This window comes from Haliotis cracherodii, unplaced genomic scaffold (genome assembly GCF_022045235.1).
Source record: "Haliotis cracherodii isolate W230 unplaced genomic scaffold, xgHalCrac1.p SCAF_5, whole genome shotgun sequence".
NCBI classification, from domain to species: Eukaryota; Metazoa; Mollusca; class Gastropoda; order Lepetellida; family Haliotidae; genus Haliotis; species Haliotis cracherodii.
In genome coordinates this window covers 12,858,420-12,883,423 of record NW_027266308.1, presented here as the reverse complement: position 1 = coordinate 12,883,423, position 25,004 = coordinate 12,858,420, and the positions used below count along the sequence as shown (strand labels likewise).

General features: G+C 44.2%; 2 protein-coding genes across 2 annotated transcripts; one reads left to right on the top strand and one right to left on the bottom strand.

Annotated features, from left to right (window-relative positions):
- Positions 1 to 452: 452 nt before the first annotated feature.
- On the bottom strand, positions 453 to 25,004 carry LOC139442673 (G protein-coupled receptor 137Ba-like). Its single transcript, XM_071223538.1, has 7 exons — positions 24,461 to 25,004; positions 15,697 to 15,740; positions 10,205 to 10,439; positions 7,161 to 7,310; positions 5,940 to 6,068; positions 4,619 to 4,731; positions 453 to 1,828 (listed from the first exon to the last, which is right to left on the bottom strand). The coding sequence occupies exons 1-7, from the start codon at positions 24,917 to 24,919 to the stop codon at positions 1,597 to 1,599; spliced, it is 1,362 nt and encodes a 453-aa protein (XP_071079639.1). The 5' UTR covers positions 24,920 to 25,004; the 3' UTR covers positions 453 to 1,596.
- LOC139442150 (uncharacterized) lies at positions 8,132 to 10,183 on the top strand. Its single transcript, XM_071222954.1, has 2 exons — positions 8,132 to 9,475; positions 9,608 to 10,183. The coding sequence occupies exons 1-2, from the start codon at positions 8,132 to 8,134 to the stop codon at positions 10,181 to 10,183; spliced, it is 1,920 nt and encodes a 639-aa protein (XP_071079055.1).

Here is a 25,004-nt window from a genome sequence, read left to right as displayed (position 1 = left end):
ATGCAATTAAGGTCAAATATTACGAATAAAGAACTAAATGTTACTACTAAAGCTCAAAATACAATATTAAAAGTCAAAAGTTATGAAAAAGCGTCATAAGAAAAGAAAGAACAATGTGTACGAAAGAACGCCAGTGAGCACAAAAGGACGTTTTCAATAAAGAACATCAGTGAGCACAAAAGGATGTTTTCAATAAAGAACGTCAGTGAGCACGAAAGGGCGTTTTCAATAAAGAACGTCAGTGAGCACGAAAGAACTTTCGTGCTTACTGACGTTCTTTCGTACACATTGTTCTTTCTTTTCTTATGACGTCTTTTCGTAACATTTGACTTTTAATATTGTATTTTGACCTTTAGTAGTAACAGTTAGTTCTTTATTCGTAATATTTGACCTTAATTGCATACTTTTGTCCTTTTTTTCAACTTTGTACTTTTTGACCGAATGGCCGCCCATATACATAAGGAGTTATGTCATGTTACATCTATGTTGATGAGGATACAACAACCAAATGAATTATTATGTATATTACAATCTGTATGAAGTTACCATATTCACCGTATTTAGCGCCCTGGTTCAATAAGCCCTCTGACCAACTTCTGGACCAATCTGAAAGTAACCTTTATAAGCAGCCCCTATGACTGTCAACACGACAGTCCATATTTTCCTGTGCATATCACAGATTTTTTTACAGAAAACACCAGTGCAAAAGGCGAATACAGTTGTCTCGTAACTATTAAAAAGTCTCAGCTTCACCTTCCCGAGTCATCTTCCCAACGCAAGGGCGTTTTCACCCTTGCCAAACTTGGCTGGAACTTCCAGGATCGATCATAGCGCCACCAGTGGCTATTACAAGTTACGTCCCTTCTATGTTCCTCCTATTGACCAATCAGATTCAAACAAAATGGCAGCTCCGAGTCAAGACGATCTGCTCAATAATCAAGACCTATATTGTAATAAAACGGGTCTTACCCCGCAAAGTGCATCAGATCACCTGAGCACCTTGATTTAAAAAAAAATGAAACAATTTGCAAAATATCTGTCGATACCAAATTGCTTTGCAAAGCCTTGCAAATCCTGCAGTCGATCAAAATCTGCATTTGAAATCCATTTTGTTTAGGAACCGGTTGTCAATTTCGTTACGCGATTTTGATTGTACTATGAATAGCTTCCTTCCTTAGTCCAGTCCATAATTGCAGCCTAGTTCGGCAAGGGTGGAAACTGGACTTTTATAGTCAGTTAACTCCCTTGATTCGGGAAGATGTAATCAATTTGATCACTACAACTCTTTGTCAGATTTTTCTAAGCACCCAGGACACTTATTATGTTAAATACGGTATATCAATGAATATGCATATCAAAACATGGTCATAAACATATACTTCCCTTTCTCAAGGTACTATTTCCAGGAAAAGTACCATTAATTCCTTTTGACCTTGACATTCACGACCTTGAGTCAACAAAACATGTTAAACATTCTCTGAAAATATCATATAAACATGATAAATCTCGCCTTTCCCTCACCACCATTTTGACAAAATATAGATCGTCCATCACAGCACCAGCAAGTCATATCACATTATCACGATCCCACCATCATCAGCCATTATGTCCCTGATACAACTGGGATCCGTTATACATGACCGGTGAGGGTGACGCCCCCTGGCGACTTGAGGGCATACTTCTACTCATAATGGACCCGTATGCTGTTTTGGGGGTGCCTCTCGGTGTGCCCCCTCGTGGCGTGATCCTCCCATTTGGGGTGAGGATGGGGGTACCATGGGAGATGCCTCCAGTGTCCATGCTGTTGTAGGAGTTGTGTATACTGTAGCTGCAATAGAAATGGGTTTTACTGTGGGTAGCAGCCTTCTTTCTATTCAATGGATTCAAACAATGGATACATCCTGTGACACCCTGTGACACCCTGTCCCCTTCTCCCCCATGTATCCTGGCCCATCCTGCCCAACCCTGTGACACCCTGCCCCCATCCTGTGACACTCTGGCCCATCCTGCCCCATCCTGTGACACCCAGGCCCATCCTGCCCAACCCTGTCCCCCTCTCCCCCATGTACCTTGACCCATCCTGCCCAACCCTGTAACACCTTGGCCCATCCTACCCCACCCTGTGACACCTTGGCCCATCCTGCCCCACCCTGTGACACCTTGACCCATCCTGCCCCACCCTGTGACACCTTGACCCATCCTGCCCCACCCTGTGACACCTTGACCCATCCTGCCCCATCCTGTGACACCTTGACCCATCCTGCCCCATCCTGTGACACCTTGACCCATCCTGCCCCATCCTGTGACACCCAGGCCCATCCTGCCCAACCCTGTCCCCCTCTCCCCCATGTACCTTGACCCATCCTGCCCCACCCTGTGACACCTTGACCCATCCTGCCCCATCCTGTGACACCTTGGCCCATCCTGCCCCACCCTGTGACACCTTGACCCATCCTGCCCCACCCTGTGACACCTTGGGCCATCCTGCCCCTCCCTGTGACACCCTGGCCCATCCTGCCCCATCCTGTGACACCCTGGCCCATCCTGCCCCACACTGTGACACCTTGACCCATCCTGCCCCACACTGAGACACCCTGGCCCATCCTGCCCCACCCTGTGACACCTTGACCCATCCTGCCCCAACCTGTGACACCCTGGCCCATCCTGCCCAACCCTATGACAACCGTGACCCATCCTGCCCCACCCTGTGACACCCTGGCCCATCCTGCCCCACCCTGTGACACCTTGACCCATCCCGCCCTACCCTTTGACACCCTGGCCCATCCTGCCCAACCCTGTGACACCTTGGCCCATCCTGCCCCACCCTGTGACACCCTGGGCCATCTCACTCCACCCTGTGACACCCTGGCCCATCCTGCTCCATCCTGTGACACCTTGACCCATCCTGCCCCACCCTGTGACACCTTGGCCCATCCTGCCCCACCCTGTGACACCTTGACACATCCCGCCCTACCCTGTGACACCCTGGCCCATCCTGCCCCACCCTGTGACACCCTGGCCCATCCTGCCCCACCCTGTGACACCTTGACCCATCCCGCCCTACCCTGTGACACCCTGGCCCATCCTGCCCCATCCTGTGACACCCTGGCCCATCCTGCCCCACCCTGTGACACCTTGACCCATCCTGCCCCACCCTGTGACACCCTGGGCCATCCTGCCCCACCCTGTGACACCTTGGCCCATCTCACTCCACCCTGTGACACCTTGACCCATCCTGCCTCACCCTGTGACACCTTGGCCCATCTCACTCCACCCTGTGACACCTTGACCCATCCTGCCCCACCCTGTGACACCTTGACCCATCCTACCCCACCCTGTGACACCCTGGCCCATCCTGCCCAACCCTGTGACACCTTGGCCCAACCCTGTGACACCTTGGCCCATCCTGCCCCACCCTGTGACACCTTGGCCCAACCCTGTGACACCCTGGCCCATCCTGCCCCACACTGTGACACCTTGGCCCATCCTGCCCAACCCTGTGACACCCTGGCCCATCCTGCCCCACCCTGTGACACCTTGGCCCAACCCTGTGACACCTTGGCCCATCCTGCCCCACCCTGTGACACCTTGGCCCAACCCTGTGACACCCTGGCCCATCCTGCCCCACACTGTGACACCTTGGCCCATCCTGCCCAACAATGTGACACCTTGGCCCATCCCGCCCAACACTGTGACACCCTGGCCCATCCTGCCCAACACTGTGACACCCTGGCCCATCCTGCCCAACCCTGTGACACCTTGGCCCAACCCTATGACACCTTGGCCCATCCTGCCCAACCCTGTGACACCTTGGCCCATCCTGCCCCACCCTGTGACACCTTGGCCCATCCTGCCCAACCCTGTGACACCTTGGCCCATCCTGCCCAACCCTGTGACACCCTGGCCCATCCTGCCCCACACTGTAACACCTTGGCCAATCCTGCCCAACCCTGTGACACCCTGGCCCATCCTGCCCCACCCTGTGACACCCTGGGCCATCCTGCCCCACCCTGTGACACCCTGGCCCATCCTGCCCAACCCTGTGACACCCTGGCCCATCCTGCCCCACCCTGCTATGACTTCACCCTGTACCCCGACAGGCCCCGGGCCTCCTAGACTGGTGGTCATGGAAACATGGCTAGCTACTTGACACAACACTACACAGTGACTATCAAGGATATATTTAAGGACAATCAGTTTTAATGAAAGGAAATGTATCTGTTTCCTCATAACACATCAGTATGATCAAAACCGACTTAAAGTTGTTTTGTGCACACCACGATCTATGTCAGTAAGTGTATGTATTCACATTGACTGTCATGGCAAGGTTGAAATAATCATTTTGAGCCAGAGAAATAAAATACCAGAGACCAGCAAATATAATATCTTTAAAGTCAGATCATTTACTCTAAATCGACACCTCTCTCCATAAAGATCTGATAAATTCTCAAAGTTGTCATGTGAACATTCTAACCAGCGTAAGCAGTTCTGAATGGAGAATAATAAAGGTTCTGCTATATATTTCCAGTCCCTTACCAAATACAATCTAAAAATGGCACATGGTCAAATTTGCTGAAAGGAAGAGAGAGCGTGTATTGTATGAAGACAATCAACTTACTTGATGGAATGTGGATCTTCGCGTGTCAGATCATCATCACTGTCATAGCGCCGAGGGTTATCAAAGAAAAATACTTTTGAACTATGGCTGTGGCTGGAGAGATCATTCAGAGCCTGTAAATATCAAAACATACGTCTCAGGCACTCACTGTAGCAAGTATAGGCAGGGTATAGTGTGTAAATATTAGCTGCATTTCCAAGAAATATAATTTACATTTGTTTACATCCTTTTCTTATTATTTTAACTTTTACAGCAAAAATGTTTGAGAGAAAAAAAAGTAGGTTTGTTGACCCCCATTCTCATGAAAATAAGATCTTAGTTCTCGCTATCGCTTAACAAAGATCTGAGGACATCCCATTACAGGTTTGTCAGAACGACCTTTCATCCGACCAATCAGAGCATTGCTTACCAGATCATGAAAGTGACATTCGGAAAGTGTTTTCTAATCATGCAACCTTGAAAACTTTAAAACAGGGTATTCCAAACGACAGTCTGGCCCGGAAGACTGATTCCGTCAAAATTATTGTCTGTCTCTCACTTCCGTGGGATAAACATTTGGACGGAGGAGGCGTTGCAAAGTACGTGGGAAGCACTGCCATACAATCGCAACTATATATTAGACATTCCGGAATGTTCGTTTGTTCAGTTTTAAAAATTTTAATAGAGAACCGTGTCGACATATTTTTCACGAGTAGTCTGAAATGGAAGTCGCCAGGTTGAAAAAAGTGTCATAAAGCTCGAGAAAGCTGCTTTCTCAATGACTGATATTGACTTCTTGTTATTTGTTTCAGTGGTCGGTCAAAGTTCGCGAAAGGTCGTTCTGACGTGACCCGCAATGGGATGTCCTCAGATCTTTGTTTAGCGGCAGCGAGAACTTAGATCTGATTTTAATGAGATTGGTTGACCCCCAAATCTAAGGCAATGAAATGTATCTTGCTAATCAGAGTGATCCTTTGTTTCACGTTTCATAGATAAAGTTTTTAAGTAGAGCTAGCAAAGGGTGACTTGTTTGATTTGAAACAGGAAAAAATGATTGATTTCTTTGTTTGTTGTCTAAATTTGCCTCTCATCAATATTCCAGCAACATGATGGCAGCCTGTAAATAATGTCTGAGGATAAGTCAAACCAGTGATTGATGTCATGAGCAAAGATCCATGACTTTGGGGTATGTTAACACATCTGATTCATTGAGTTGTCTTGTATGACAATGACAAAGGTTGCTTGGGGTCTGTTCTAACCCCGAGTCCCAACAAGGGTAATTTGATTGAACACAAAACACGTACATCACGTCATAAAAGCAAATAACATGAAATCTACATACCACAGCATTGACGGCTCTTTTGACTCGAAAAAACAACACAACAACAAACGTAGGTAGGACCTCCCAGACGAACAACACTATCCCAAAAGACAGGTACTCGTATCCCCCGGACAGATCGTTGAAGTCAGCCTGCAAGAAATTGAAATATATGACAGCAACCACTGCAATCTCATTAAAAATCGAACTTTCAAATCAGATCTTTTTCCTTGGAACGTCCTGTCCAGTCAACCCTGACCATCTAATCAAAAAGTAGGAAACATGAGTTTTTTAAAGAATGAGTGAGTGAGTATGGTTTTATGCCGCTCATCACGGCGGGTGAACACTGGAAATGGGCTTCACACATTGTACCCATCTTGGGAATCGAACCCAGGTCTTCGGCGTGCATGCGAACGCTTTAACCACTAGGCTACCCCACAGCCTGAGTTTATAAAAGATGTATCGAAATAGAGTAAAAGATCTGATCTGATACAACTTTGTTTTTTCATAACATTTCAACATGTTTTTAGCCATTTTTTAAAAGAAATTGTTGACAATTTCTTAATACCTTAACATGTTTCATTTCCACCAGAATTTTTTTAATTGGTTTACAGATTCTGTTGATCCCAAAATAATATAAAAAAATATAAACATTATTTTTTTCATACTTTGGAAAGAAATCTTTGCATAAAGAACAAGCAAAAAAGACGAATTTTTTTCACAAGGCGACATATCCTGCGAACAATTTGAAGGCTCAACAAATCTGAAATGTCTGTTTGTTCTTCTTCTTTTCCCCCCTATCAACCAGGAATTTAAAAAAAAAAGATATGCAGACAAAAAATAAAATGAAATTTTGTCATAACCATTGATAACAAGATTGTTCAGGTGAACTGAATTAACTTGTGTTTCTGGCAACCTGACAAACCCATTTCAAATTTGACCTTGACATTTTCCAAAACTGATGTTAAAGCATCATTTTTGCAATTGTTTTGTTTACCAATTTGAAAATACTTTCCAAACAACCATAAACAAGATTTTGCCAAATAATCAGATAGAACTTCACAATCATAATTAAAATTATAAAAAAGCCAATAAAGATAAAAAAGAAAAAGCAATTGTAAAAAAAAATAATCCATATCTGTCCCAAGGAAACAACCTAAAACATAAATTGTTGATTTTTGGTCTTACTAAAACATGGCCTGGTTTAGAATGTAATCTAAGACTATATCAAAAATAGATACTAACCTGATCAGACACATTGACCCAGTCATAGCCGAAGTCAGGGACCTTGGTCTTGAGGGCAGGGTAGATGGAGATAAAGTTGTAGATAGCTCTGGATGTAAACAGCATCAAGATGACAACACAGGCTGCAATGGCCTGACACATACTAGTCCCCTGTGGACAGAGACAGCAGGCATTCAGTTCCACGGGGAATTGGCATTGGAACATTACTGTCACATCTGTCTGATGTTGTATCAAAATTGTTTGGGCAGAATATAACATTGCCTGATATAACACCTACATTCACCACCTAGCCTACACCACCCAGCCTACACGGCCAGGTTCACCACCCAGCCTACACGGCCAAGTTCACCACCCAGCCTACACGGCCCAGTTCACCACCCAGCCTACCCGGTCCAGTTCACCACCCAGCCTACACCACGCAGTTCACCACGGTGCCTACACCACCCAGCCTACACCGTCTAGCCTACACCACCAAGCCTACACCACCCAGCCTACACCGCCCAGTTCCCCACCCAGCCTACACCACCCAGTTCACCACCCAGCCAACACGGCCCAGTTCACCACCCAGCCTACACCACCCAGTTCACCACCCAGCCTACACCAAATAGCCTACACCCCCCAGCCTACACCACCCATTTCACCACCCAAATCACCACCCAGCCTACACCACCCAGCCTACCCGGCCCAGTTCACCACCCAGCCTACACCACCCAGTTCACCACCCAGCCAACACGGCCCAGTTCACCACCCAGCCTACACCACCCAGTTCACCACCCAGCCTACACCACCCAGTTCACCACCCAGCCTACACCACCCAGCCTACACCACCCAGCCTACACCACCCAGCCTACCCAGCCCAGTTCACCACCCAGCCTACACCACCCAGCCTACACCACCCAGCCTACACCACCCAGTTCACTACCCAGCCTACACCTCCCAGCCTACACCACCCAGTTCACCACCCAGCCAACATGGCCCAGTTCACCACCCAGCCTACACCACCCAGTTCACCACCCAGCCTACACCAAATAGCCTACACCACCCAGCCTACACCACCCATTTCACCACCCAGCCTACACCACCCAGCCTACACCACCCAGCCTACCCAGCCCAGTTCACCACCCAGCCTACACGGCCCAGTTCACCACCCAGCCTACACCACCCAATTCACCACCCAGCCAACACGGCCCAGTTCACCACCCAGTTCACCACCCAGGATACACCACCCAGTTCACCACCCAGCCTACACCACGGCGCCTACACCACCCAGCCTACATGGCCCAGCCTACACCGTCTATCCTACACCACCAAGCCTACACCACCCAGCCTACACGGCCCAGTTCACCACCAAGCCTACACCACCCAGCCAACACGGCCCAGTTCACCATCCAGCCTACACCACCCAGCCTACACCACCCAGCCTACACCAAATAGCCTACACCACCCAGCCTACACCACCCATTTCACCACCCAGCCTACACCACCCAGCCTACACCACCCAGCCTACCCGGCCCAGTTCACCACCCAGCCTACACCACCCAGTTCACCACCCAGCCTACACCACCCAGTTCACCACCCAGCCAACACGGCCCAGTTCACCACCCAGCCTACACCACCCAGTTCACCACCCAGCCTACACCACCGAGCCTACACCACCCAGTTCACCACCCAGCCTACACCACCCAGCCTACACCTCCCAGCCTATACCACCCAGTTCACCACCCAGCCAACATGGCCCAGTTCACCACCCAGCCTATACCACCCAGTTCACCACACCAGCCTACACCAAAAAGCCTACACCACCCAGCCTACACCACCCATTTCACCACCCAGCCTACACCACCCAGCCTACCCGGCCTAGTTCACCACCCAGCCTACACCACCCAGTTCACCACCCAGCCAACACGGCCCAGTTCACCACCCAGCCTACACCACCCAGCCTACACCACCCAGTTCACCACCCAGCCTACACCACCCAGCCTACACCACCCAGTTCACCACCCAGTTCACCACCCAGCCTACACCACCCAGCCTACACGGCCCAGTTCACCACCCAGCCTATACCACACCACCTAGTTCACCACCCAGCCTACACCACCCAGCCTACAAGGCCCAGTTCACCACCCAGCCTACACCACCCAGCCTACCCGGCCCAGTTCACCACACAGCCTACACCACACAGCCTACATGGCCCAGTTCACCACCCAGCCTACACCACCCAGCCTTCACCACCCAGCCTACACCACCCAGCCTACCCGGCCCAGTTCACCACCCAGCCTACACGGCCCAGTTCACCACCCAGCCTACACGGCCCAGTTCACCACCCAGCCTACACCACCCAGTTCACCACCTAGCCTACACCACCCCACCCAGTTCACCACCCAACCTACACCACACCACCCAGTGCACCACCCAGCCTACACCACACCATCCTGTTCACCACCCAGCCTACACCACACCATCCTGTTCACCACCCAACCTACACAACACCATCCTGTTCACCACCCAGCCTATACCACACCATCCTGTTCACCACCCAGCCCACACCACACCACCCAGTGCACCACCCAGCCTACACCACACCATCCTGTTCACCACCCAGCCTACACCACACCATCCTGTTCACCACCCAGCCTACACCACACCATCCTGTTCACCACCCAGCCCACACCACACCACCCAGTGCACCACCCAGCCTACACCACACCATCCTGTTCACCACCCAGCCTACACCACACCATCCTGTTCACCATCCAGCCTACACCACACCATCCTGTTCACCACCCAACCCACACCACACCACACCACACCACACCATCCTGTTCACCACCCAACCTACACCACACCATCCTGTTCACCACCTAGCCTACACCACACCACCCTGTTCACCACCCAGCCTACACCACACCACACCACACCATCCTGTTCACCACCCATCCTACACCACACCATCCTGTTCACCACCTAGCCTACACCACACCACCCTGTTCACCATCCAGCCTACACTTCACAAAACAATTTAAAGGGAAAAACAGGCAACTCACCTTAGCTTCCAGGACCAGTGAAGAGGAGGACATTTTTGACATTTTGTAAATACAGAACGAAAGTAAAATTCCAAAAATAATAAATAAAGAGTCGTTGATGGCCACACGTATGTAGATCAGCTCCAGTGGAATGGACGAGTAATTCTTCTCATGGTATTTGATAACCATGGCACATGCAATATTGGACACAACAAACAGAATGATCGCTAGGAAGACCAGGATACGAAGGGGACGTCTGAAAGGAAACAAAGGGTTATCAATACGCATCGTCATGAGTTGGGTGGCATGCCACTTTAAACAGTATTTCAGTTATATCATGGCATGTCAGCTTGCTGTGGGAGGAGCTGACAGAAGGAGCTGACAGAAGGAGCTGACAGAAGGAGCTGACAAAAGGAGCTGACAGAAGGAGCTGACAGAAGGAGCTGACAGAAGGAGCTGACAGAAGGAGCTGACAGAAGGAGCTGACAGAAGGAGCTGACAGAAGGAGCTGACAGAAGGAGCTGACAGAAGGAGCTGACAAAAGGAGCTGACAGAAGGAGCTGACAGAAGGAGCTGACGTCACAGGTGATAGCAACACTCAGAGCTTCCCTCACTCTTTAAGCTGACACACCGTGTTATAATCGAAGTACAGTTCAAACAGCACTAAATTCAACTCACTCACTCACTACTGAGGATTACTACACGTGTCAGTGAAGAATACAAACCAGGTTTTTTTTAATGTAAAAAAATATTTTTAAAAGTATATTTTTTAATGACAATAAAACAGGTAACTATAAAATAAGGATAACTCACATTATTATCCAATCAACAGCCAGCTACTGTGTACAGAGTTCAAACCATTCTAAACATTGGGCATCACTCACAAATTAAAGCAGAATGTTTTGTTTCACAGACCATGACATCTAGATTAGACATGACAGTATTTGGTTTACGACCCATTCAAAAATTCAGCTTCTAGACCAGTTAGGATGGCCTCTTGCCCATGTGGCAATTCAATTCCCATAACTCTGTGTAGAAATTCAGTTTGGCCTGTTTTTACATATTTTCCCCCTTTTTGTTATCAAAAAAGTATTAACTTGCATGAAGAAAGACACAAATAGTAGCATACTTTCATTATGTTTGTATTGTACTTTTGAAAATAAATTAACAGTAATCTTGACTTAGAAAGGGAAAATGTTAAAAAAAATGATGCAAAACAGTAGGGTAATTTCAATTGGTAACTGCAAACTTCATGTGATGAATTTTGTAATAAAACTTATATCATTAGAATCACAAATGCTTGAGGAACACTATAACTGCGATTTTTTTCACTTATTTTCGCCAACTTCCATGCGTTACGCCATGTAGACCATTTTGTTCCACATGAGTGAACTTAACTGTGCTTTCCATGTTAACCATTAGACTAATTTTCACATTTTCTGTGAGTAGATTGAAAATGACTAAGATCCCCAATACCATTTGTTTCGTCACATACCATTAGTAGTATAGCCTGTTTATTTCGCGCGTCCATGTGAGGCTTTCTTGTTTTTGTACAGGCGTTCGCATTTATTATTTGTTTAATTCATTTTTTAGCCTGCAAGGTTCCACTCGGGGTATAGCTTTCTTTATAAAGATTCTGCTAGGCCTTTTCCAGGTCAGGACCCTGTTCCAAAAAGCAATCTTAGCGCTAAGATGATCATAACTCCCATAGTTTAACATGGGCTTACGGTAGTCATAGCGCTAAGATCGCTTTGTGGAACGGGGCCTTGGTTTCTACCCAGTATCTCGTGCTGTCGAGACCAAATATTCTATTCCCATCATCCCTAGCCATATGGTTTAAATTTTGGTGTCATCGGCTAGCTGAATGCTACTTCGAACACATGTCTGTTTTTGTTCCCGGCCCATCTGCCGCCTTTTCTATTCAGTATATTCTAGTTGTATGTCCCGGTGGGTTGTAGGCTCAGTACAAGTTACAGTCTACTAGCAACTTAATATTTTCTCTTTAAGTTTAGATTTTATAACTGAGCTAATTTGTATTCAAGTCATTCAAGTACTGTAAATCGTGAAATCAATGCGTCTCCAAAAGAATGCAAATGCTGGCCTCTTGCCAAAAATGTGACTCAATATGAATGCGACACCTCCTCCTTTCAAGCATCAGTGGATTTCTATCTAAAGAAAATGTCCTCTGTCAGGTTTACCGGAGAATCCTCACCTTAATCCATCCTCACATTAATCCAATCACACACCAAATAGCACTGCTCTTTTGATGAGTAGTGTACATCTGCTAAAACAATTGTTGATATAAATGCGATGTTTAATAATGCGAGCCAAGACAACTCGCATTTTTTGCATTTAATTCACGCTCTCGTTAATTTCAAGATTTACAGTATACATTTTCTTATTGTGTTACTTTTGGGCTCTACATTGTAACTGGATCTGGTCTGCTTTTTCAACCTACTTCGGCCAAATAAATCTAGTCATGTTAGTCCTGTTGTGGTTCTTAATTAACACCTAGACATAATTGTTTATTCATCACTTGCATTGTTGTTGTCAAGACTACACTCCTTAGAGACTGACCAGTTTATAGTGTGAGGTAGGGAGCGTAGTGTTTTTAGTCTCTGCCTTAAGGTATTCCATGTTTTTCTTTAAAATGATTTGACCAACAATGTATCTTTTAATTGCAAAACACAATTCTGTCAGGACATGTCCCACATATAGGTTTATTTTGTTTGGTACATTCTGAAGACAAACATTTTCCATGACTATTAACTGTCAAATACTGATTCCAACAGTAGCAGTTGTTGGTAGGCCTATAAGCTGGTATATTGTGCAAAAACAAAGTTAAGGATCACCCGATTCTGTCATATTATTATGGTTAATCCAGCAAGCCATGACAGATTAAACACTGTACAATGTAATATGAAAGACAGATTAACGAATGTAATATGAAAGACCGATTAATGAATGTAATATGAAAGAATTGGGTGGTCCTTATTCATGTTATTATAACTTTGTTTTGAGCGAGTGAGTGAGTTGGGTTTAACGCCGCTTTTAACAGTATTCCAGTTATATCACGGCGTGTCAGCTTAATGTGGGAGGAAAGCCACAATCATAGGTTTCTTGCGTGCCCAAGGGACACAACTCTGCACTGCGTAACCGCGGCCCCTTAGATGACTGGGCCACCCGTGCCCCCACTTTGTTTTAATAGTATATGATATATGAGATTGTAGTTAAGCTTGCTACCACAAAGAGTCTCACTTTAGAAAGTAAACATGTTTAATTTTAACAATTTGTGTTGTTGCAAGTTTTTCAAACCAGCATGGAAACTCTAAACATTCTCCTTAAACTTGCTACAAATTAAAACCTGTTTTTATCATAATCAAACAGATGAGTCCAGACATCCAGGAAGTTGGGTGCAGGTCATTGAAACATCAATTTGTCTGCTAGCTCCAGTTTTATAGTGTATACTACTCAACTTTTGACAGGGATCATCAGATATGTCATTCTATTTAGATGTACACTTAACATACCATGATCATACAATACACATATACATATAGTTTTATGTATCATGGAAAGGTGAGGGTATCCCTGTACAAAGTGGAGTAGTATAGATCAATCCAACCGTGAACATGGCTAATGATTACTCTAAAGATACAGAGATAATGTCACAATTTCACCTCACCTAATGACACAGAGATAATGTCACCATTTCACCTCAACTAATGACACAGAGATAATGTCACCATTTCACCTCACCTAATGACACAGAGATAATGTCACCATTTCACCCCAACTAATGACACAGAGATAATGTCACCATTTCACCTCAACTAATGACAGAGATAATGACACCATTTCACCTCAACTAATGACAGAGATAATGACACCATTTCACCTCAACTAATGACACAGAGATAATGTCACCACCTCACCTAATGACACAGAGATAATGTCACCATTTCACCTCATCTAAAGACACATAGATAATGACACCATTTCATCTCACCTAATGACAGAGATAATGTCACCATTTCACCTCAACTAATGACACAGAGATAATGTCACCATTTCACCTCAACTAATGACATAGAGATAATGTCACCATTTCACCTAATGACACAGAGATAATGTCACCATTTCACCTCACCTAATGACACAGAGATAATGTCACCAGTTCCCCTCACCTAATGACACAGAGATAATGTCACCATTTCACCTCAACTAATGACACAGAGATAATGTCACCATTTCAAGTCAACTAATGACACAGAGATAATAACACCATTTCACCTCACCTTATGACACAGAGATAATGTCACCATTTCACCTCATCTAATGCCAGAGAGATAATGTCACCATTTCACCTAATGCCACAGAGATAATGTCACCACCTCACCTAATGCCACAGAGATAATGTCACCATTTCACCTAATGACACAGAGATAATGTCACCATTTCACCTCAACTAATGACACAGAGATAATGTCACCATTTCACCTAATGACACAGAGATAATGTCACCATTTCACCTCACCTAATGACACAGAGATAATGTCACCATTTCACCTCACCTAATGCCACAGAGATAATGTCACCATTTCACCTAATGACACAGAGATAATGTCACCATTTCACCTCAACTAATGACACAGAGATAATGACACCATTTCACCTAATGACACAGAGATAATGTCACAATTTCACATAATGACACAGAGATAATGTCACCACCTCAACTAATGACACAGAGATAATGTCACCACCTCACCTAATGACATAGAGATAATGTCATCATTTCACCTGATGACACAGAGATAATGACACCATTTCACCACACCTAATGACACTGAGATAATGACACCATTTCACCTCACCTCACCTAATGACAGAGATAATGTCACCATTTCACCTCAACTAATGACACAGAGATAATGACACCATTTCACCTCAACTAATGACAAAGAGATAATGTCACCATTTCACCTCAACTAATGACACAGAGATAATGACACCATTTCACCTCACCTAATGACACAGAGATAATGTCACCATTTCACCACACCTAATGACACAGAGATAATGATGCCATTTCACCTAATGACACAGAGATCATGTCAACATCTCACGTAATGACACAGAGATAATGACACCATTTCACCTCACCTAATGACACATATATAATGTCCCCATTTCACCTCACCTCACCTAATGACACAGAGATAATGACACCATTTCACCTCACTTAATGACACAGATATAATGTCCCCATTTCACCTCACCTCAACTAATGACACAGAGATAATGTCACCATTTCACCTCACCCAATTACAAAGAGATAATGTCATCATCTCACCTCACCCAATTACAAAGAGATAATGTCACCATTTCACCCTATCTAAAGACAAAGAGATAATGTCACCAGGGCACTAAATACAACATCTAGTCAGACCATCAAAACAATCTCTTACTAAAGAACTATCAACAAATGAAGCAGAACAAACATTTCTTACTTGAATTTGCTTGGCTCATACTTTGCTCGGGCCTTGAAAACAACCTGCAAAAATTACATCATTTATCTTTTAAAACTATTCAACATGTTCAATACTAAATGTGCTTCAGATACAAGATCCATCCTCGATTATGCAGGGTATTATATCTCTATTCCATGTTCATATATACCCTGGAGGCATTTGCTACTAGGGCTTCGTTTCAGGAGTGATGTCACCATCTGCATCTCTCCGATCGCGGCTTGCCCACATAGCTTAGCAGAGTTTTTCTTGCCCACGTAGCTTAGCAGAGTTTTTCTTGCCCACGTAGCTTAGCAGAGTTTCTCTTGCTAATGAGCATCAAATCAACAACCAATCAAAATATTTTTGGTAAATGCAAGTTCAGCTGAGGTCTATTTTCAAAATTGTAAACCAATATGACTGAGCCCTTGATATACATTTGATAGATTTAAAAGAATGTTATAAAATGTCATGGTACATGGTGTTCCTGGGTGTATTAGACATGTCATGCTACATGGTGTCCCTGGGTGTATTAGACATGTCATGCTACATGGTGTTCCTGGGTGTATTAGACATGTCATGCTACATGGTGTTCCTGGGTGTATTACAGATGTCATGCTACATGGTGTTCCTTGGTGTATTAGAGATGACATGGTACATGGTGTTCCTGGGTGTATTAGAGATGTCATGCTACAAGGTGTTCCTGGGTGTATTACAGATGTCATGGTACATGGTGTTCCTTTGTGTATTGGAGATGTCATGCTACAAGGTGTTCCTGGGTGTATAAGACATGTCATGCTACATGGTGTTCCTGGGTGTATTACAGATGTCATGCTACAAGGTGTTCCTGGGTGTATTACAGATGTCATGGTACATGGTGTTCCTTGGTGTATTACAGATGTCATGGTACAAGGTGTTCCTTGGTGTATTAGACATGTCATGCTACATGGGGGTCCTGGGTGAATTACAGATGTCATGCTACAAGGTGTTCCTGGGTGTATTACAGATGTCATGGTACATGGTGTTCCTGGGTGTATTACAGGTGTCATGGTACATGGTGTTCCTGGGTGTATTACAGATGTCATGGTACATGGTGTTCCTGGGTGTATTACAAATGTCATGGTACATGGTGTTCCTGGGTGTATTACAGATGTAATGGTACATGGTGTTCCTGGGTGTATTACAGATGTCATGGTACATGGTGTTCCTGGGTGTATTACAGATATCATGCTACAAGGTGTTCCTGGGTGTATTAGATATATCATGCTACATGGTGTTCCTGGGTGTATTACAGATGACATGCTACAAGGTGTTCCTGGGTGTATTACCGATGTCATGCTACAAGGTGTTCCTTGGTGTATTAGACATGTCATGCTACATGGGGGTCCTGGGTGAATTACAGATGTCATTCTACAAGGTGTTCCTGGGTGTATTACAGATGTCATGGTACATGGTGTTCCTGGGTGTATTACAGATGTCATGATATATGGTGTTCCTGGGTGTATTACAGATGTCATGCTACAAGGTGTTCCTGGGTGTATTACAGATGTCAGGCTTGTGGTGTTCCTGGCTGTATTACAGATATCATGCTACAAGGTGTTCCTGGGTGTATTACAGATGTCATGCTACAAGGTGTTCCTGGGTGTATTACAGATGTCAGGCTTGTGGTGTTCCTGGCTGTATTACAGATATCATGCTACAATGTGTTCCTTAGGTGTATTACAGATGTCATGGTACAATGTGTTCCTGGCTGTATTACAGATGACATGCTACAAGGTGTTCCTGGGTGTATTACAGATGTCATGCTACAAGGTGTTCCTGGGTGTATTACAGATGTCATGGTACATGGTGTTCCTTGGTGCATTAGAGGTGTCATGCTACTAGGTGTTCCTGGGTGTATTACCAAAGTCATGGTACATGGTGTTCCTTGGTGCATTAGAGGTGTCATGCTACAAGGTGTTCCTGGGTGTATTACAGATGTCATGCTACATGGTGTTCCTTGGTGTATTAGAGATGTCATGGTACAAGGTGTTCCTGGGTGTATTACAGATGTCATGGTACATGGTGTTTCTTGGAGCATTAGAGGTGTCAGGCTACAAGGTGTTCCTGGGTGTATTACAGATGTCATGGTACATGGTGTTCCTTGGTGTATTAGAGATGTCATGGTACAAGGTGTTCCTGGGTGTATTAGAGATATCATGCTACAAGGTGTTCCTGGGTGCATTACAGATGTCATGCTACAAGGTGTTCCTGGGTATATTACAGATATCATGCTACAAGGTGGTCTTTGGTGTATTAGAGATGTCGTGCTACATAGTGTTCCTGGGTGTATTGCAGATGTCATGGTACATGGTGTGCTGGGTGTATTAGAGATATCATGCTACAAGGTGTTCCTTGGTGTATTACAGATATCATGCTACATGGTGTTCCTTGGTGTATTAGAGATGTCATGCTACATGGTGTTCCTGGGTGTATTACAGATATCATGCTACAAGGTGTTCCTTGGTATATTACAGATGTCATGCTACAAGGTGTTCCTGGGTGTATTACAGATGTCATGGTACATGGTGTTCCTGAGTACATTAGAGGTGTCATGCTACACGGTGTTCCTGGGTGCATTAGACATGTCATGCTACATGGGGGTCCTGGGTGTATTACATATGTCATGCTACATGGGGGTCCTGGGTGTATTACAGATATCATGCTACAAGGTGTTCCTGGGTGTATTAGATATATCATGCTACAAGGTGTTCCTGGGTGTATTAGAGATGTTATGCTACATGGTGTTCCTGGCTGTATTACAGATGTCATGGTACAAGGTGTTCCTTGGTGTATTACAGATGTCATGCTACAAGGTGTTCCTTAGGTGTATTACAGATGTCATGGTACATGGTGTTCCTGGGTGTATTAGAGATGTCATGCTACATGGTGTTCCTGGCTGTATTACAGATGTCATGGTACAAGGTGTTCCTTGGTGTATTACAGATGCCATGCTACAAGGTGTTCCTTAGGTGTATTACAGATGTCATGGTACATGGTGTTCCTGGGTGTATTACAGATGTCATGGTACATGGTGTTCCTGGGTGTATTACAGATGTCATGCTACAAGGTGTTCCTGGGTGTATTACAGATGTCATGGTACATGGTGTCCCTGGATGTATTAGAGATGCCATGCTACAAGGTGTTCCTGGACGTATTAGAGATGTCATGCTACATGGTGTTCCTGGGTGTATTACAGATGACATGCTACAAGGTGTTCCTGGGTGTATTACCGATGTCATGCTACAAGGTGTTCCTTGGTGTATTAGACATGTCATGCTACATGGGGGTCCTGGGTGAATTACAGATGTCATTCTACAAGGTGTTCCTGGGTGTATTACAGATGTCATGGTACATGGTGTTCCTGGGTGTATTACAGATGTCATGATATATGGTGTTCCTGGGTGTATTACAGATGTCATGCTACAAGGTGTTCCTGGGTGTATTACAGATGTCAGGCTTGTGGTGTTCCTGGCTGTATTACAGATATCATGCTACAAGGTGTTCCTGGGTGTATTACAGATGTCATGCTACAAGGTGTTCCTGGGTGTATTACAGATGTCAGGCTTGTGGTGTTCCTGGCTGTATTACAGATATCATGCTACAATGTGTTCCTTAGGTGTATTACAGATGTCATGGTACAATGTGTTCCTGGCTGTATTACAGATGACATGCTACAAGGTGTTCCTGGGTGTATTACAGATGTCATGCTACAAGGTGTTCCTGGGTGTATTACAGATGTCATGGTACATGGTGTTCCTTGGTGCATTAGAGGTGTCATGCTACTAGGTGTTCCTGGGTGTATTACCAAAGTCATGGTACATGGTGTTCCTTGGTGCATTAGAGGTGTCATGCTACAAGGTGTTCCTGGGTGTATTACAGATGTCATGCTACATGGTGTTCCTTGGTGTATTAGAGATGTCATGGTACAAGGTGTTCCTGGGTGTATTACAGATGTCATGGTACATGGTGTTCCTTGGTGTATTAGAGATGTCATGGTACAAGGTGTTCCTGGGTGTATTAGAGATATCATGCTACAAGGTGTTCCTGGGTGCATTACAGATGTCATGCTACAAGGTGTTCCTGGGTATATTACAGATATCATGCTACAAGGTGTTCTTTGGTGTATTAGAGATGTCGTGCTACATAGTGTTCCTGGGTGTATTGCAGATGTCATGGTACATGGTGTGCTGGGTGTATTAGAGATATCATGCTACAAGGTGTTCCTTGGTGTATTACAGATATCATGCTACATGGTGTTCCTTGGTGTATTAGAGATGTCATGCTACATGGTGTTCCTGGGTGTATTACAGATATCATGCTACAAGGTGTTCCTTGGTATATTACAGATGTCATGCTACAAGGTGTTCCTGGGTGTATTACAGATGTCATGGTACATGGTGTTCCTGAGTACATTAGAGATGTCATGCTACATGGTGTTCCTGGGTGTATTACAGATATCATGCTACAAGGTGTTCCTTGGTATATTACAGATGTCATGCTACAAGGTGTTCCTGGGTGTATTACAGATGTCATGCTACAAGGTGTTCCTGGGTGTATTACAGATGTCAGGCTTGTGGTGTTCCTGGCTGTATTACAGATATCATGCTACAATGTGTTCCTTAGGTGTATTACAGATGTCATGGTACAATGTGTTCCTGGCTGTATTACAGATGACATGCTACAAGGTGTTCCTGGGTGTATTACAGATGTCATGCTACAAGGTGTTCCTGGGTGTATTACAGATGTCATGGTACATGGTGTTCCTTGGTGCATTAGAGGTGTCATGCTACTAGGTGTTCCTGGGTGTATTACCAAAGTCATGGTACATGGTGTTCCTTGGTGCATTAGAGGTGTCATGCTACAAGGTGTTCCTGGGTGTATTACAGATGTCATGCTACATGGTGTTCCTTGGTGTATTAGAGATGTCATGGTACAAGGTGTTCCTGGGTGTATTACAGATGTCATGGTACATGGTGTTCCTTGGTGTATTAGAGATGTCATGGTACAAGGTGTTCCTGGGTGTATTAGAGATATCATGCTACAAGGTGTTCCTGGGTGCATTACAGATGTCATGCTACAAGGTGTTCCTGGGTATATTACAGATATCATGCTACAAGGTGTTCTTTGGTGTATTAGAGATGTCGTGCTACATAGTGTTCCTGGGTGTATTGCAGATGTCATGGTACATGGTGTGCTGGGTGTATTAGAGATATCATGCTACAAGGTGTTCCTTGGTGTATTACAGATATCATGCTACATGGTGTTCCTTGGTGTATTAGAGATGTCATGCTACATGGTGTTCCTGGGTGTATTACAGATATCATGCTACAAGGTGTTCCTTGGTATATTACAGATGTCATGCTACAAGGTGTTCCTGGGTGTATTACAGATGTCATGGTACATGGTGTTCCTGAGTACATTAGAGGTGTCATGCTACACAGTGTTCCTGGGTGCATTAGACATGTCATGCTACATGGGGGTCCTGGGTGTATTACATATGTCATGCTACATGGGGGTCCTGGGTGTATTACAGATATCATGCTACAAGGTGTTCCTGGGTGTATTAGATATATCATGCTACAAGGTGTTCCTGGGTGTATTAGAGATGTTATGCTACATGGTGTTCCTGGCTGTATTACAGATGTCATGGTACAAGGTGTTCCTTGGTGTATTACAGATATCATGCTACATGGTGTTCCTTGGTGTATTAGAGATGTCATGCTACATGGTGTTCCTGGGTGTATTACAGATATCATGCTACAAGGTGTTCCTTGGTATATTACAGATGTCATGCTACAAGGTGTTCCTGGGTGTATTACAGATGTCATGGTACATGGTGTTCCTGAGTACATTAGAGGTGTCATGCTACACGGTGTTCCTGGGTGCATTAGACATGTCATGCTACATGGGGGTCCTGGGTGTATTACATATGTCATGCTACATGGGGGTCCTGGGTATATTACAGATGACATGCTACAAGGTGTTCCTGGGTGTATTACAGATGTCATGCTACAAGGTGTTCCTGGGTGTATTACAGATGTCATGGTACATGGTGTTCCTTGGTGCATTAGAGGTGTCATGCTACTAGGTGTTCCTGGGTGTATTACCAAAGTCATGGTACATGGTGTTCCTTGGTGCATTAGAGGTGTCATGCTACAAGGTGTTCCTGGGTGTATTACAGATGTCATGGTACATGGTGTTCCTTGGTGTATTAGAGATATCATGGTACAAGGTGTTCCTGGGTGTATTACAGATGTCATGGTACATGGTGTTTCTTGGTGCATTAGAGGTGTCAGGCTACAAGGTGTTCCTGGGTGTATTACAGATGTCATGGTACATGGTGTTCCTTGGTGTATTAGAGATGTCATGGTACAAGGTGTTCCTGGGTGTATTAGAGATATCATGCTACAAGGTGTTCCTGGGTGCATTACAGATGTCATGCTACAAGGTGTTCCTGGGTATATTACAGATATCATGCTACAAGGTGTTCTTTGGTGTCTTAGAGATGTCGTGCTACATAGTGTTCCTGGGTGTATTGCAGATGTCATGGTACATGGTTTGCTGGGTGTATTAGAGATATCATGCTACAAGGTGTTCCTTGGTGTATTACAGATATCATGCTACATGGTGTTCCTTGGTGTATTAGAGATGTCATGCTACATGGTGTTCCTGGGTGTATTACAGATATCATGCTACAAGGTGTTCCTTGGTATATTACAGATGTCATGCTACAAGGTGTTCCTGGGTGTATTACAGATGTCATGGTACATGGTGTTCCTGAGTACATTAGAGGTGTCATGCTACACGGTGTTCCTGGGTGCATTAGACATGTCATGCTACATGGGGGTCCTGGGTGTATTACATATGTCATGCTACATGGGGGTCCTGGGTGTATTACAGATATCATGCTACAAGGTGTTCCTGGGTGTATTAGATATATCATGCTACAAGGTGTTCCTGGGTGTATTAGAGATGTTATGCTACATGGTGTTCCTGGCTGTATTACAGATGTCATGGTACAAGGTGTTCCTTGGTGTATTACAGATGTCATGCTACAAGGTGTTCCTTAGGTGTATTACAGATGTCATGGTACATGGTGTTCCTGGGTGTATTAGAGATGTCATGCTACATGGTGTTCCTGGCTGTATTACAGATGTCATGGTACAAGGTGTTCCTTGGTGTATTACAGATGTCATGCTACAAGGTGTTCCTTAGGTGTATTACAGATGTCATGGTACATGGTGTTCCTGGGTGTATTACAGATGTCATGGTACATGGTGTTCCTGGGTGTATTACAGATGTCATGCTACAAGGTGTTCCTGGGTGTATTACAGATGTAATGGTACATGGTGTCCCTGGATGTATTAGAGATGCCATGCTACAAGGTGTTCCTGGACGTATTAGAGATGTCATACTCGAAGGCGAGTTGAGTGCTGGTGGAGTCCGACCACCCAATCCTGTTGGTCACCTCTTACAAACATAGTCGCCTCTTACAATAAGCATGGGTTGCTAAAGACCAATTCTAACCATGATGTTCTTGGTCATATTCATAGCAATAATGCTACACATTTTTTAAGCAACAATTTATTTTAGCATGTTTATAAAACTTTAGGGAAACATATGCATGTAGTACCAGATGCCTTTTCTAAAAAAAAACTACTCATGCTAACAAACAATATTAACATACTAAACATGCTTTATGTATCTGAGGTTCATCCAATTACAAAACAATTCATGTATGCATGATAATCTCTTGTTTCTGTCTTGTCCCTAATAATATACTATATCATCATGTCAATTGTCCTGATACTACAAGAATTGAATTACAATTTACATCATGTACATTGTCATATACATATTCATTATATCTGATACATATGAAATTTATTATATGTTGCATGAATTCAGGAAAATGAATGATCATATATATGTATATATATATATACATATACAGAGCTCCAGATAAGCTTTTGGTGTCGTGGGTATTTTACCCATGCATTTTAAAATCATTGGATATCAGTAATTCTATCTGGGTATTCAAATTTCTGTTACCCACTAGTTTTTACACATGTGGGTATTTAAGTTAAATATTTAAAAACACTATTCATCTAGTCCCTGCAAACTGGTGTCGTGTGGGTTCGAGAGCTTTATAGGACTCAAAAAGACGATACTTCCACAAGAAAGTGTGATGGCAAATGATCTTGATGTAACTGTCATTGTGGAGTTTGGCAAGCTTGACGGAATGTCCGTTTATAATTTCAAAATAAGTTATTTTGATGATACTCACAAGTTTAATTTCTGCAGTGTATCTGTAATGTTTGTTGCGTCTTTGATACGCTTGGATTTTATTTTACTGCGTATTTCTGCATTTCTGATGCGTATTTTACGCAGATATGCAGCTTATCTGGAGCTCTGCATATACATATATATATATATTTTTCAGTCTTGGCAGAAATAATTTACAGAACCCAGCCGTCAACGTACATCATGAACATATAACTAAATATAATCTTCATGTGATCATGACAACATATATACTTTTACCATGTTTACAAACTGACAGCTGACACAGTGGCACATGTCTACATTCCTAATTTTATCTACTATCGTAAGTGTACCACATTCCATTAACAAATGCATGTCATGGTTTGACAAAATGATAACAAACATTTTTGTGTGCGATCTAAGCTATAGATAATTTTTTGTTTGTAAACATCAGTCTTACCTGTGCAAAAAACAAAACCAGCAGACACAGCGTTGTGAACTGTAGGCAGACAGGAAAGCAATATAACAACCAGTAGAAAACCCAAGGCAAGTCATTAGCTTGGTCGCAGTCTTGGACGTAAAAGGAAAATAAAGTTGTTCTCAAACCAGACCATACTAGACAAAGAAACAGAAACACTGTCTGGTAGCTGAAACGTTTGTGTCGATAATACCAAATCATCCATAACTGGATATACACCACGAAGAACAGCAACCCGTATAATGATATGTATACGACTGTCAGACTTAACTGCACGCTCGGCGAGAGAGCGGGTTTCAGTCGGGGTAGACTTGTAATCGGGATATCTAGATCTGCATATTTGTCGTACCCTAAATTGGAGCTGACAGTTGATGCTATATCCTTTGAATGTGACAATAACACGTTTGGAAAGATCCTTGCTATTCTCTGTTGATCTGACATTATCAAAACAACATGTCCTTCGATCAGCTGTTACATGATCTTCCGAGTAAACTCCATGAACGAGTTATCTGCAGTTCCGCCCATC

Bases quoted from the DNA above. Each gene is read 5' to 3' on its own strand.
- LOC139442150 (XM_071222954.1), top strand. From the start codon at position 8,132: ATGGCCCAGTTCACCACCCAGCCTACACCACCCAGTTCACCACCCAGC. The intron at 9,476-9,607 runs GTTCACCACCCA...TTCACCACCCAG, and splicing joins CACCCAGCCTACACGGCCCA to CCTACACCACACCATCCTGT.
- LOC139442673 (XM_071223538.1), bottom strand. From the start codon at position 24,919: ATGTCAGATCAACAGAGAATAGCAAGGATCTTTCCAAACGTGTTATTG. The intron at 6,069-7,160 runs GTTAGTATCTAT...AATTTCTTGCAG, and splicing joins GGGTCAATGTGTCTGATCAG to GCTGACTTCAACGATCTGTC. The intron at 4,732-5,939 runs GTATGTAGATTT...TGATATTTACAG, and splicing joins AAAGAGCCGTCAATGCTGTG to GCTCTGAATGATCTCTCCAG.